At 36.2% G+C, this 14404-nt stretch overlaps 1 protein-coding gene across 3 annotated transcripts in view; it reads left to right on the top strand.

Annotated features, from left to right (window-relative positions):
• COPB1 (COPI coat complex subunit beta 1) overlaps positions 1-11824 on the top strand; it is a 32061-nt gene extending 20237 nt beyond the window's left edge. For all 3 annotated transcript variants that reach the window (XM_007121483.4, XM_007121484.4, XM_055091555.1), the window contains exons 15-22: positions 2425-2652; positions 2817-2996; positions 5168-5312; positions 6367-6486; positions 9053-9198; positions 9810-9899; positions 10860-11015; positions 11493-11824. In XM_007121483.4, the coding sequence (XP_007121545.1) occupies positions 2425-2652; positions 2817-2996; positions 5168-5312; positions 6367-6486; positions 9053-9198; positions 9810-9899; positions 10860-11015; positions 11493-11552 (1125 nt within the window). In that variant the 3' untranslated portion in view covers positions 11553-11824. The remainder of the gene's footprint in view (positions 1-2424; positions 2653-2816; positions 2997-5167; positions 5313-6366; positions 6487-9052; positions 9199-9809; positions 9900-10859; positions 11016-11492) is intronic.
• Positions 11825-14404: the final 2580 nt, after the last annotated feature.

Here is a 14404-nt window from a genome sequence, read left to right as displayed (position 1 = left end):
CTGTTGTGGCCTCTCCCGTTGCGGAGCACAGGCTCCGGACGCGCAGGCTCAGCGGCCATGGCTCACGGGCCCAGCCGCTCCGCGGCATGTGGGATCCTCCCAGACCGGGGCGCGAACCCGGTTCCCCTGCATCAGCAGGCGGATGCGCAACCACTGCGCCACCAGGGAAGCCCCTATTATGGCTTTTAATAATGATCACTTTTTCCTTTAGTAGTGGGCATTTTGTGTTTTACAATACTGCAGTTTCACTTAACTTTATAACATTTTCCCATGTTATTCTAAACCCTTCCTAATCACAATAATATTTAATAGCTGCATAATAGTAGTCCATTAGATTCTTTCATTTACTCAGACCTCCATATAATTAGACATTTTCTTTTTAGATTAGGGACTTTCAAAGGATTTTTTTTTTAATTTCCATCATACAGATTTCCTTATAAATCCATAAATGAGATTTAGAGGGTCGGGTAAAATTATAAGGTGTATTATCTCTTTTTTATTGACTAATTTTATTTATGGGCAGTAATTTACTTTGTAACTCTCTGTGGGCCATTATTTATTTATTCAGGTCTTGTCTGTTCTTTAAATTATGCTTTTTAAAAATCTCCAGCATTTTATGTCTCAGTTATGCAAGTTGGGAGACCATTTGCTGACACCTGCTTAAGAGAACCGGGTTTCTGGTAACATACCTGGTTCAGCAAGTTTGTGACCTTTGGTACAAGGCAGAAGGAAGTTTAGTTGTTTATCACCGTACTGGCTCTCCTTCATTTATGCCTTTTCCGACACTCTTCATTTTTTCATGTAGATCTGACTTTCTCTCTGTTATCATATACATTTTGCCTAAAGAATTTGCTTTAACTTTTCTTGTAGTGCAGGTCTGTTGGCAGTTAATTCTTTTGGTTTTTATTTGTCTGAAAAAGTCCTTCTTCATTTTTGAAAGATATCTTTGCAGATACAGCATTCTAGGTTGACAGGTTTTTTCTTTTAGTACTGTAAGGATGTTGCTTCATTGTCTTCTGGCTTTCGGTACTATCAAGATGTAGCTTCTGTGTCTCTGTGTGGAATGTGTCCCGTTTTCTTCTGGCTGGTTTTGGATTTTCTCCGTATCACTATAATTTCAAGTTTCAGTAATTTGATTAGGATATGCTTTGGTGTGGTTTTCTTGTTTGCTTTCGGTTCATTGAGCTTCTTGGATATGTGGTTTTGTAGTTTTCATCAAATTCAGGAATTTTTTTGGCCGTTATTTCTTTAGCTACTTTTTTCTGACCCCCTCCTCTTTCCCCTCCTTCTGGAGACAATATCTGGGCTCAAAGGATTATTACACTTACTCTTCTGAGGTTCTTTCCCAGGCTTCTGGTAGTTTTTTCACGTATGTATGCTGATCAATACTTAGCCAAAGACATTTTGACAAAGACATAAAGCATGTGTCAGGATAATGCTATATGAGACTAAAAAAGTAAGTCGAATTCACTGGTGGAAGATCTTGAATAGCAGGCTGAGTGATACGGACTTCAACATGAAGGCTGTAGGAAATCATTGAAGGTATTTGCATGTGGAGTGAAATGATTGGTGCCCAATAAAGATTAGATAGTAGGTAATCACACTTAGCATCACCAGTAACAGGACAACCTGACATTATGTGCCTACTAATGCAATACAATAAGATATGCAAAACATCACCCATCTTGTACTCTAACTAAAAGTGGAGAACATTCTGAGAACAGCTAGCCTGGGCTCTTTAAAAGAAATCATTGTGATGGAAAACAACACAGAAAACCAGGGGACTGGTCTAGGTTAAAAGGAGCTAAGGAGAATAATAGTCAAATAAAATGCATGAAACTGGTCCTGGATTAAAAAAAACATTTTGTGACAAATAGGAAGATTTAGTTCAATTTGGAGTGTAGTAGATATATTTTGGAACTGTTACATTTCTTAAGTGAGATGATGATATTGTGATTATAAAGGAAACTGTCCTTAAGAGATGTATGCTAAAGCATTTATGAGGTAAAGATTCTTACTTTCATATGTTAAGCCAAAAGAATAAGTGTACCTATATAGGTAGAGTAAGAAAGCAATTATAGCAGAATATTAACAATCCGTGAAGTGTATCATTCTTTTAACTTTCCGTAGTTGGAAAGATAAAAGATAGCATTGGCCTGTGAGGGGTTAGAGTAAGAGAAAATAGTTTAAAAATCACTTCTGTCTATCAGTTAAGGGTTAATAAAGGTTTTAGAGGGTGGCAGTTAGAATAGAAAGGAAAGAAAAGGGTGCAAAAAAACAGGGAGATAAAATCTAAAATATTGGAAATCTTATTCAGGTGAAGTGAAAATTAGGTTTATTTCTTGGATTGTGAGTTATAATAAAGTGACATTATTGCATTTGGAGAAGCCTGACAATAAATAAGCCATTTCTCTCCTTACCTAGTCTTTTGTTGCTGAGGCAATGTTGCTTATGGCCACTATCCTGCATTTGGGAAAATCCTCTCTTCCTAAGAAGCCAATTACAGATGATGATGTAGATCGAATTTCCCTGTGCCTCAAGGTCTTATCTGAATGTTCACCTTTAATGAATGACATTTTCAATAAGGAATGCAGACAGTCCCTTTCTCACATGTTATCTGCTAAACTTGAAGAAGAGAAATTATCCCAAAAGGTAAGGTATATATGATAAAGCCATAACAGTGCTTTTTGGTTTTATTGTTGTTGCTGTTGATTTTTCAGTCCTCACGTGTGAGGGCTTGTCCCTGTTGAAGGCCTACAAAAAGCTATCTTTTTTTCCATATTAAAGAGAGATGGTATATTGTATTTTCAACACAGAAAGAATCTGAAAAGAGGAATGTGACAGTACAGCCTGATGACCCCATTTCCTTCATGCAACTAACTGCTAAGAATGAAATGAACTGCAAGGAAGATCAGTTTCAGCTGAGTTTGCTGGCAGCAATGGGTAACACACAGAGGAAAGAGGCAGCAGATCCCCTAGCATCTAAACTTAACAAGGTAACAAAATGTCAAATACACTGGCCAGTTATTTAAATGGGCTACTAAGAAAGTAGTAATCAGGAAGTTGTTGGTCTTGCTGTTTTTTAAAGGAAAAATAACTAGTACAGCATCAGTTTTTGTCAAGTTACTCTCATTGATAGGTTCATTAAACATGAATTGAAACTCGGTGGAACCTGATACTTTACTATATGATGGCACTGTAAGTCCCAGAGATGATTTTTAACTTGTTCCAGTTGTGTGTCAAATTACCATAAACTGAAACATAGCGCTGAGGGATCCTTAGTGGTTGACTAAAACTTTTAAAAGGTAGGGCACTAGCCTCTTCCCCCACACCCTGCCCTCAAGTTTCTCCTGTCCCCTGCTACTTTAAACAGGACAATTACACTTTTATAGTCTTAATATATTGAGTTCCGAATAGGATTTCATTAGGAAAATTGTTCTAATCTCTCTCTACTCAGATATTAAATTTACAAATCTGGTTTAATCCTTCCTCCATTAGATGAGTAACAGTCTCAAATTGGTTTTTTTGCCCAAGATAAGATCAGTGGCAGAATAGGAACTACTGAAACACTTTTCTCCCTTAGAATTGGGAATTGATATTGACAATATTACAGTTATAAAATTTTTCAATTTATTTTTTAAAATTGTGGTAAAGTTTACATAACATCAAATTTACCCTCAACTATATAAGTGTACAGTTCAGTGGCATTAAGTATATTCACATTATTGTGCAACCATCACCACCGTCTATATCCCCAGAACTTTTTTCATCTTACAAAGCTGAAACTCTATACCCATTAAACAATAATTCCCCATTCGCTTCTTCCCTCAGCCCTTGGCAACCACATTCTACTTTTTATCCCAATGAATTTGACTATTCTAGGTACCTTATGTGGAATCATACAGTATTATCCTTTTGTGACTGGTTTAGTTCACTTAGCCTAATGTCTTCAAGGTTCATCCATTTTGTAGCATGTGTCAGAATTTCTTTCCCTTTTAAGGCTGGATAATACTTCACTGTGAATATATACCACGTTTTGTTTATCCATTCATCTGTTGATGGACACTTCGGTTGCTTCCACCTTTGGCTGTTGTGAATAATTCTGCCATGAATGTGGACGTTCAAATATCTCTTCGAGGTTCTGCTTTCATTTCTTTTGGTTAAACCCAGAAGTGGAATTGCTGGATCGTGGTGATTCTGCTTTAATTTTTTGAGGACCACTATACTGTTTTACATAGCAGCTGCACTGTTTTACATTCCAACCATCAATGCAGAAGGATTCTGATTTCTCCATATCCTTGCCAACACTTACTTTTTATTTCTTTTGTAGTAACCATCCTAGTGGATGTGAAGTGATACCTTGTTGTGGTTTTGATTTGCATTTCCCTAATGATTAGTGATGTTGGGCATCTTTTTGTGTGCTTATTGGTCATTTATATATCTTCTTTGGAGAAATGTCTATTCAAGTCCTTTGCATATTTTTAAATCTGGCTGGTTGTTTTTTTTTGTGTTGAGTTGTAAGATTTCTTTATATATTCTGGATACAAGTCCCTTATCAGATGTATGATTTGCAGATATTTTCTCCCATTCTGTGGGTTGTCTTTTCACTCTGCTAATAGTGTCCTTTGATGTACAAAAGTTTGTAATTTTGACGTAGTCCAATTTACCCATTTTTTTCTTTTGTTGCTTATGTCTTTGGTGACAATATTACATTTTTAAAGTGTTATATATATTCTGGATGTTTTTTTAAAAATATTTTTTTGGTGGGTGAACATCTAAAAATTTATCTTTGTGGAATTACAAGTGTTTCTTGCTTGTAATTATTTTTCCTGAGTTTGGGTAACAGCTAGTGAGTTTAGGTGCTTAGGGATTTAACTGAAAATGTATGCAAATCTGTTCAGTTCCTAAGTTGGGATAATGTTTAATGTATTTGCTGAACATTTTTAACATCTTTCTACTACTGAGCTGTAAAGTGTAGGACCTGTTATTTTTAATGTCTAAGTTTCAGTTACCCTGTCTACATTACAAAACAATTTTATTATACATTTCAAATGACTGGTCTAATCTAAGCACATCTGTTAATTACCTAACAGACTTAGTCATTTGGCTAGGATATGTTTGGTTAAATTGTCTCAGTCATTTGATTATCTTTATTTTTGTTTGGCAGGTCACCCAATTGACAGGTTTCTCAGACCCTGTATATGCAGAAGCTTATGTTCATGTCAACCAGTATGATATCGTCCTGGACGTACTTGTTGTGAACCAAACCAGTGATACCTTGCAGAATTGCACGTTAGAGTTAGCTACTCTGGGTGAGGAAATTTACCATAACAGAAAGATATTGTTACATAGTAAATCTTTATGACAGTTTGTTAACAGAAGTGCACAAGTTTTAGTATAAGAATTCTCTTGAGCCCTTTGTGACGTTTTGAATCAAGTCTTAGTTTTACATTTTATATTTAGTCTCCTTCTACTCCAATTTTCTGAACCTCTGTGATACTGACTTTCTTATGCTTATATTCTTGGTGTACAGTGAGCTTGATCTAGCATATGTCAGTTTTTCTAGATTAAATAAGAGCTGTTTAAGTTACAGATTTACCAAGTAGTTTAAAGTTTTAATTGCCTTAGTACAGAACAAGGTATTTTCTGAGCCCATAACTAATACATACCGTGTGTGGCCAAAGTAATACATCATTATCACATTTAGCAATGTGAGATTTTTTTTTTCTTCTTCTTAATATAGACACACGAATCAGACTTTCTCTGGTCATTTAGACATATGGCTTTGAAGTTGGAAAATATAAATTGTATACAGGAACAGTGCACTGCCCCTAGGAAATTCCATATGGCTTAAGCAAGAGTTAAGGGACTTTAAGAAATCAAGGGAGAACAGTTCTGCCCTGTCTTCCTCAGCATAGCTTGAGGCCTGTATAAAGAACTGTGTTTCTAAAAATTTGCAGTCCTTTCTTCAGATTGTTTTATCTTTGTAATGGAGCGTATAGTTTAAGACTTAAGGTCGTTTTATCTTTGTAATGGAGTATATAGTTTAAGACTTAAGCTTTTGAGACGTCTGTATCCATTCACTGAAATAAAGCAGTATGCCCAGAGTACCCCCCCTACACACACACACATGAATTAAATATAGAATTATTCTGAGAAGCCTATTACCTTTTAAAAGAAAATGTGCATTTTGATGTGAATAATAGTGTTAAATGATTTCTTTATTTTGTCCTTATATTTGAATCATAACTCTTCTCTTGTTCCTTGTTTTGCTAGAAACTATTGAGCTATATATACATTTTAAGGTTTTATGATTGGAGAGGTTAATACGTGTGTCTTTTTAGCCATGTCTAAATTTTTTTTCAGGGGACCTGAAACTTGTGGAAAAGCCATCTCCTTTGACTCTTGCTCCACATGACTTTGCAAATATTAAAGCTAATGTCAAAGTAGCATCAACAGAAAATGGAATAATTTTTGGCAATATAGGTAAGGAATTGTTTTATAGCATGTGATGTTTGGATGTTTTATTAAAGAATTTCTGTAATGAGTAGCTGTGTGACATTTCTTGAGGACAGGACTTGAATCCATTCATTCATTCATTCATTTATGGGGCATCTGCTATGCTATTCAGTGTTGTACTGTGTTCTGGATATACAGAAATGAACCAGATAGAGTCACTGTCCTCAAACTGTCAAGCAAAAGGAGGAGATAGATAAATAATAGATTACAATACAATGTGGTAACGGATAGTTTATATACTATGTGCTTTGGGATCATAGAGGGAAAATGCTAACAGTATAGAAGGCTTTATAAAGGAGGAAGGTATGTTATCAAAGGATAACATTTGAACTGAGTCTCAAACTGTGTATAGGCATTTGTTGCCGGGCCACCTAGGCATTAGCTTGTACAGAGGTATTCAGTCAATAAGCTTTCTTTTTTAAAAAAGCAATTTCTGTGGTAGGAACAAAAAAATCTCTGTCCTCAGATAGCTTCTAGTTGAGTAAGGGAAAACAGATACGTGAAGTAGATATGTGCAGTACATAACGGTAAGTGCTATGAAAGAAGGCTGTGCTGGGTGAAGTGGAAGTCTATGAAGAGATTGGGTCAGTTCTCTCAGAGTGGTGGGGAGTTGGGAGGAAAGGTAAAGGAAAGGCTTTGTGGAAGAGCTGAAGCTCAAGTGGGGTTTTAAAAGATCAGTAAATGGTCTACAGATAGAGATTTAGTTCGAACAAATGCAAGTAGTTTGATATACCTGGAGTTTAGAGTGCGCTAGAGGGTGGTGGTAGAAGAGAAGGAGGTTGGGAAGGTTAGTGGCAGCTATATTATACTTGTCATGCTAAGAATTTCAGACTTTATCCTGGATATAGAGGGGAGCCATTGGGGAATTATTAGTGAGTGAGTTACATGATTAAATATTTCTGTGGCAGCACTAAAGAAGACTGATTGGAAGAGGCAAGAAGATTAACTAGTAGACTTGCAGTAGCACAGGTGAGAGATGATGGAGAGTTTGAACCAACACAGTAGTGGCTGGAATGGAGAGAAGGGCCGAATATAATAGATATTAAGGAGATAGAATGTCCAGAACATGGTTACTGATTGAGGAGGAAGTGGCTAGAGCAACGCTCAGATTTCCTGCTTGGGTGTGTTGGGTTGGTGTTTATGTTAATCACCAAAACGGAACATAGAGAAGGACAAATTTGAGAGAGGTGATAAGTTAAACTTGAGGTTAAGTAATGAAGTGTCTTAAGTTATTGAACGGCAGTTTGAGATGAGTCTGGAACTTGAACAAGAGGTCTAAAGTAGAGATGAGTATTTGTTTTAAAACCACAGAAATGGAAGAAATCACCCAAAGAGGGCATAAAGAGTGAGAAGAGGGGAGATTTGAAAACCAAATCCGAGAGAACAGCAATATTAAGAGCTGTTTGGAGTTTTTATTCAGAGTAGTATTAAAGCTGGTCAGAGAAGGAGAAGCCTGCAAAGGAAGTGCGGTTAGAGAAGCAAGGAAAAATTCTGAAGAAGTAATCGGCAGCTGCAGAAGATCCCTAAGGGAAGGGCCCTTTGGATTTGACAATCAGTGATACTAAAACGTTTCTTAGGACCTGTCTTGGGCAGTGGTGGTGGGTTGAAGACTGCATAGGATGTGCAGAAATAAAGATAGTGAGTGTAGGCCACTCTGAGTATACGACCTTGGTTTTGATAAGAATGAGAGAGGGCAGTAGCCAGAAGAGAAAGAAAGAATGAGGGAAGATTTTTTTTTTTGATGATGAGAGGACCTTGACTATGTTTATAAACTATAAGAGAAGAAAGTCAGTAAAGAATTTGAAGGTAAAGATGGAAGAGGTAATGATTGATGGAGTGAGGTCCTAAACTAAAGCAGGCATCACAGATGGCAGCAAGTATGAACCTTGAAGAGCAGAGGCCGTACTTGTCTGATAGGAAAGGTAAGTGGGTGAAAGTTGATTCAGAGAAAGATACATTTATTTTTAGAGGTGGGGCTGAAAATTAAAGGAACTTATTCTTGGTAACCTTAGTTTTCTCCAAAAGTAGCGTGGGGAAATGTCCAGAAAACAGGCTAAAAAAAGATAGGCTCCAGTCAGATTATGACTTTCTATCATGGAAGAAACAGTTACAGAAGAAAAGTTCTTGTATCGTTACGTACTATGGCTCAGCAATATTCATCCAGAAATATTAGTTAAGCATCTGCATGAGAACACTACTACCTGTGTATCCTTCTACAGTGTCTAACACTGCAACCGCTATGTAAGCACTCACTGAGTTTGAATCCTGGCCTCCACCACTTAACCAGTTCTGTGACCTTGAGCCACTTAATTAAAGTTCTCTTTGTTTTTATTTCTCTATAAGATGGAAAATAATAATACTATAACATAGGATTGATGGTCATATTAAGTAGGTAATAATTTGTAAAACATAGAGCCCACTATATAATAAGCAAAACTATTTGCTAATGTCATAGTTATTTGGAAATATTAAAAATTTTTAATTAAAATTTGCCTTTGGTGATTGGGGATCTTTTTATATATGTATATTGCAGTTTATGATGTCTCTGGAGCAGCAAGTGACAGAAATTGTGTGGTCCTCAGTGATATTCACATTGACATCATGGACTATATCCAGCCTGCAACTTGCACTGATGCTGAATTCCGTCAGATGTGGGCCGAATTTGAATGGGAGAACAAAGTTAGTCCTTGGGAGATTTCCTTGAACTCCTTATGTTTCTTTTTGGCTAGTGTTGAGGGATTCTCTGATAAAATTAATCCCTCTAATAAGTGTCAGATGTGCAAAGCAAAGTCTTTCAATATCTGTGCTTACAAATTAGCTTTAACTGGAAAGCATGCAAGTGGTTTGGTTAAGTTACAGTTTTAAATTGGTGAGAGTAACAGTTCTATAATTAATCTGATTGTTCAAGACATAATAAACAATGTTCCATCCCTTGTATGTATGAATAGTAACTTGCCATTGAATCCAGTGTCCAGTAGAAGCTTTGCAAAGTCAGTGCCTGCTAGGGAACTTTGTTCCTGTAAGCCTTGATTTTTATTAGAAATATTTTATATACAGCATGTTGATTGTGAAGTTATCTGTATCTGAAAGTTCTGATACCAGCCTACAGTTTGTTGGATTTTGTAGAAGGTGTCATTTACTTTTTGTTGCCCACCCTTTCCACCTAAATACTTGGAAGGAGATTCTAATATGACATACGAACGATTGTTTTTTCAACCCCAAGATAAGAAATGCACAACTTTCTTAAAGTAAGAGCTATAACCTCGACTTTTTTCTCTCCCTCTGTACAGGTGACGGTTAACACAAATATAGTTGATTTAAATGACTATTTACAGCACATATTAAAGTCAACCAACATGAAATGCCTCACTCCAGAGAAGGTAAAATTTGCCCGTGTACTTCTTAAATCTGGTAGAGAGTAAGATGGTAGATTCTTGGCTTTCTTGTATTTCCTCTAGTGTATTTTGATATTATTTAGCCTGAGAAAAGCAGTGTCATTCTGGACTAGCTAAAAGAAGCTATCCCATAGAATGTATGAATCTGCTTACTGCTTTCTACTGGAATAGGAACAATATCTGCTTGTTCCTAGTGCAGTGACCCAACTGAATAGTCACATTGGTTTTTCTTTTCAGTCTTCTCCCTTTTGGCTAAAGGCTTATTCCACAATAGTTCACGATACTGGATTAGAAAATGTCCATGATCTCTTCTGTTGGCTCTGATTGTGGGTCATAATATATCTACTCAAGTATGGAATTGTTGATGTACTTCGATTTTCTGCTATGTTTGTGTCTGTATGAAAAAAGACTAGAAAGAAAGACCAAAAAGTGAAGACTGCCAGGGAATTCCCAGGAATTTGTTTTTCTTTATACAATTTCTGCTAACTTTGTAATACTGATTTAATCATAAAAGAATGCTGCCAGACAAGTAGGTTTTAATTCATATATTAGTCTATTGAACAAATACTCCAACAAACATTATATGCCCAATACTCTGTGAGCTGCTGGATGTACAATAAAGAACAAAATAAAAACAGTCTCTTCCTTCAGGGAGCTCAGGGTCTGGTATGGGAGGCAGGCAGACAGCTCTAAACAAAAAACATATAAATACAAATGAGGATAGGTGCTATTTCTTTAAAATCAGTTTTTTTGAGGTATAATATAGACGCAGTAAAGCTCACACTCTTTACGTTTGTAGTTCTATGAGTGTCAACAAATTCACACAGTCATGTAACTACTACCACATGATAAGTCCTGTTTTAAGTGGTAATTTTCTATGCTATTTGGTCTTGCTTATGTGTAGTTTTCTAGTAGAGTGTTGAATTCATCACAAATTTCTTCCAGGCACTTTCTGGTTATTGTGGCTTTATGGCAGCCAACCTCTATGCTCGTTCCATATTTGGAGAAGATGCACTTGCAAATGTCAGCATTGAGAAGCCGATTCAACAGGGACCAGAGGCCCCTGTTACTGGCCACATAAGAATTCGTGCAAAGAGTCAGGTAATAGTTGTTTTTTTTTTTTTGAGATGGTCTCTGAACTAAATAAAAAGAGAAATAATTTATGTCTCTTTATTTCTATATGTAGCATCCTCTGTCGTACCAGTGTTTCATGCATTAGATGCATGTATATTCATAATAGTAGTATCCTTGAATAGAAACATGACTTTACTTCATTAAAATAGCCCACCTTTTGGGCCACTCATTCTGTTTGTTTGCTTAAAATCAGATTAATTCCCATGGGGTGTTTGTGAAATGGGTTCTTCAGAGTTTTTTGAAATCCAAGCTACAAATCTGGTGACTGTTTATAAATCTAGCACTAAAAGTACTTAACCAAGTAAAGTTTTGATGAGTCTCTTTTGTACATCCTCGGTTTCATTGTTGATGTGGTATCATTGCATGGAGGCTTGGTTAAGATAGAATAACCTACTGATTGTATGTAGTTTCAATAATTATAAACATCTTCATTCTTTCTTACAGGGAATGGCCTTAAGTCTTGGAGATAAAATCAACTTGTCTCAGAAGAAAACTAGTATATAAGAATAAACAAAAAAGTCCTTGCAGCTTTACAGTTAAAATTTAGGTATGGGCTTACTGGACTCCAACATATTTTGTACTCTTTTGTGCTTTATGTTATATAGAATCCGAGTTCATGCTGAATGCATTCCAGCCAATAATTTATAGCCTTTCCCTTAAATCAAGATTGATTTTAAAATTATAGTTTGTCTTTTGTCTTAACAGTTCTGAATGTTGTCCTCAAAGTATATAATGTTTCTCACATGTATCAAGACCATTTTCACAGTACAATAAACAGATCTATTCCTAAACCTTTTGTTATTTTATAAATAAATGTGTAATTACATAATTTTAGTTATGAGAATTGGATTTCTTTTAGTTGGGTTATAGATTTCTATTATAAATTTAAATTGCTGTTTGAGTCGTGAATATATGAACTTTTATTAAGAGAATTTACAAATGCAGTGATATGAAATGAGATAGGCCTGGATTTACTTGACTGATTTTTACTAATTTAATATTCTAACGTCAGTATCTGTAAGAATGCCTTACCACGTTCTAAAGGGCTTTTCTCGGAAATTTAGGTCCAGGAAGATGGTATCAAATACCTTGAGAAAACAGGTCCATCTTCATTTTAAAAGAGTACTATGAACTGTGACTAAAATAAACACACTATTAATTATATCCTGAATCATAATGAAAAGTAGATAATCCAAAATAGATTTTTTAATCATTCACCTTTAGCTTTGGGTATTATTTTATGTTTGTTAGGAATTAAATTGATTCCAACCAGTTACTTGAGCTGCACTGGGAGGATTCAACTCCAGAGGAATCAAAAAGCTGTCCTGTTTCCATGTTTCCTCTATGCCTCACTCCCTCCTCCCCTTTTCCTCTCTTTACACTAGGGCTGGGCACCATCACCTCCCAATATGATTCCAAATGCCTTTCTGAGCTGAGTTCCCTAGGGTCAGATTGTGCTGTTCTTTTGGCCCTAGCTTTGCTTGGGGATGATTGAGGTAGTCTGCTCTTTTAGCTAAGTCTGAACACTAAACTATTATACTTTGTCTTCCAGCTAGGATTCAGGCTGCATTCAGGATGAGTCCATAGATAAGGTCTGTGAAGGAGTGAAAGCAGCATCTCCTATTTCAGCACTTAAGTGAGAATGGAATGATTTGTTTGGCATGTGAAGGAGATTGATACCTTGTATGATGTCAGAAACTTTGAAGCCACTTGCTTTTTTAATCAGAGAGAACCAGAGGACTATAGGGCATTTGAGATTCCAGAGCACTGAGATCTGAAAGGAAAGTCAATGGCTACCAAATGGGAAAGGTACTAGGAATGCTGGAAGGGGATCAGTTTGATGCAAAGTCAAGGGTTGGAGATTTGTGATGAGAGCAGAGGAACTAATGCAACTTCGGATTAGATCATTTCCCAAATTCTGTTCCACTGAGCATAGCTTCCTTGATGTCATTAGATATTATGAGAGAAAAGGGATTCCATAGTTAAGTAAGTTTGGGAAAAGCTTTATATTGTCCTGTACTGGGGATTCACCGTGCACATTAGCATACTAAAAATTTTGAGAGGCACTTCAGTAAAGAGAGCAGATTAGTTTGGTTTAACCCAGCATATCTTAATCTTACATAACCGGGGAATCCTTTTTCCATAGAACACCTATTGACAATATGTAAGGCAGGAAAAGCAGCTTAGCACATTTAACATTTTGGTTTTGTATTCACAATCAACCATTACTGCGTTTTAAATCTCAAGGATGTATGCCTCTGTATGTCCTAGAATATATCTCTGTTTATACTCTCAGAAAATTGCCTGCTTAACATTCTAACAAGAAACAGATTGGCTCACATTGCCATTTTCTTAAATTCGTAAATAAGGAGAACAAAGAGAAAAAAGTTAAAACAGTTGTTTCATTAGCATTTTATTAGCTTTGTACACTTGCTAAATGTAAACTGAGTGAGATAGCAGCACTGTTTAGAAAAGCTGTTTACGCTGCTCTCTTAATAGGGATCTAAAATACATTTTATATGCTCACATTACAAAATATCATATAATTAGGACCATGATGTCTAGTAAGAGAATAAACACAGTATCTGGCACCAAGTAAGGGCTTAATATGTAAATGTATTGAATGAAAAACTATAAATCTTCCAAGAAAATTAAATGTCCCTTATATTTTGCTGTCTTGACACTAGAGGGAGCCATATGCAGTTACTTTCGTTTTGGGATTAGAAGTGATTGGAGTTTATAGAGTTATTTTTATAAGGAGAAAAAACTATAATTTTTTATTAGCAAGGAGATTGATATTAGTGATATTTTGCTAGCTGTGAGAAACTTCCACATGATTTATAAATAATACAGGAGACAGAGGAATTCACTTCAGGATATCTAAAAAGACAAGAAAACCAAAATATTTTTTAAAATTCAAATATTATCAAGTGTGAAATATCTGTGCTATGTATTGGATAAAGTAAGTGGTTCTACTGGTGACCTTTTCCTTCCACATTGGTAAATGTCCTTAGTCAGCTAATTATTTATAGCCTTTCCCTTAAACCAAGATTGGGTTTAAAATTATAGTTTGTTCTTTTGCCCTAACAGTTCTGAATGCTGTCCTCAAAGTAGGGTCAGGCATATCAGCTCCCTGCCTTACTGCCCTCTCAATGTTATCTGTTCCCACCCCCTGCCCCACCCCGAGCTCTACTCTCCACCCCCAGGAATCTCAGGAGCCTGAAGAGGTAGCTGGGTATAGTACAGAAGTTCAGTTTAGAATCAGAAAAGTGTATGGTTCTGTCTGAACTTACTTGCTGTGTGGTCTAAGACAATGGTAAGTAGCTGATTTATTGAGTGCTTATGTGTGCCAGGCA

The sequence above is a fragment of the Physeter macrocephalus genome, chromosome 16 (assembly GCF_002837175.3).
Source record: "Physeter macrocephalus isolate SW-GA chromosome 16, ASM283717v5, whole genome shotgun sequence".
NCBI lineage: Eukaryota > Metazoa > Chordata > Mammalia > Artiodactyla > Physeteridae > Physeter > Physeter macrocephalus.
Note: the sequence above shows the minus strand (reverse complement) of the source record. Positions and strands in the feature narration are given on the sequence as shown.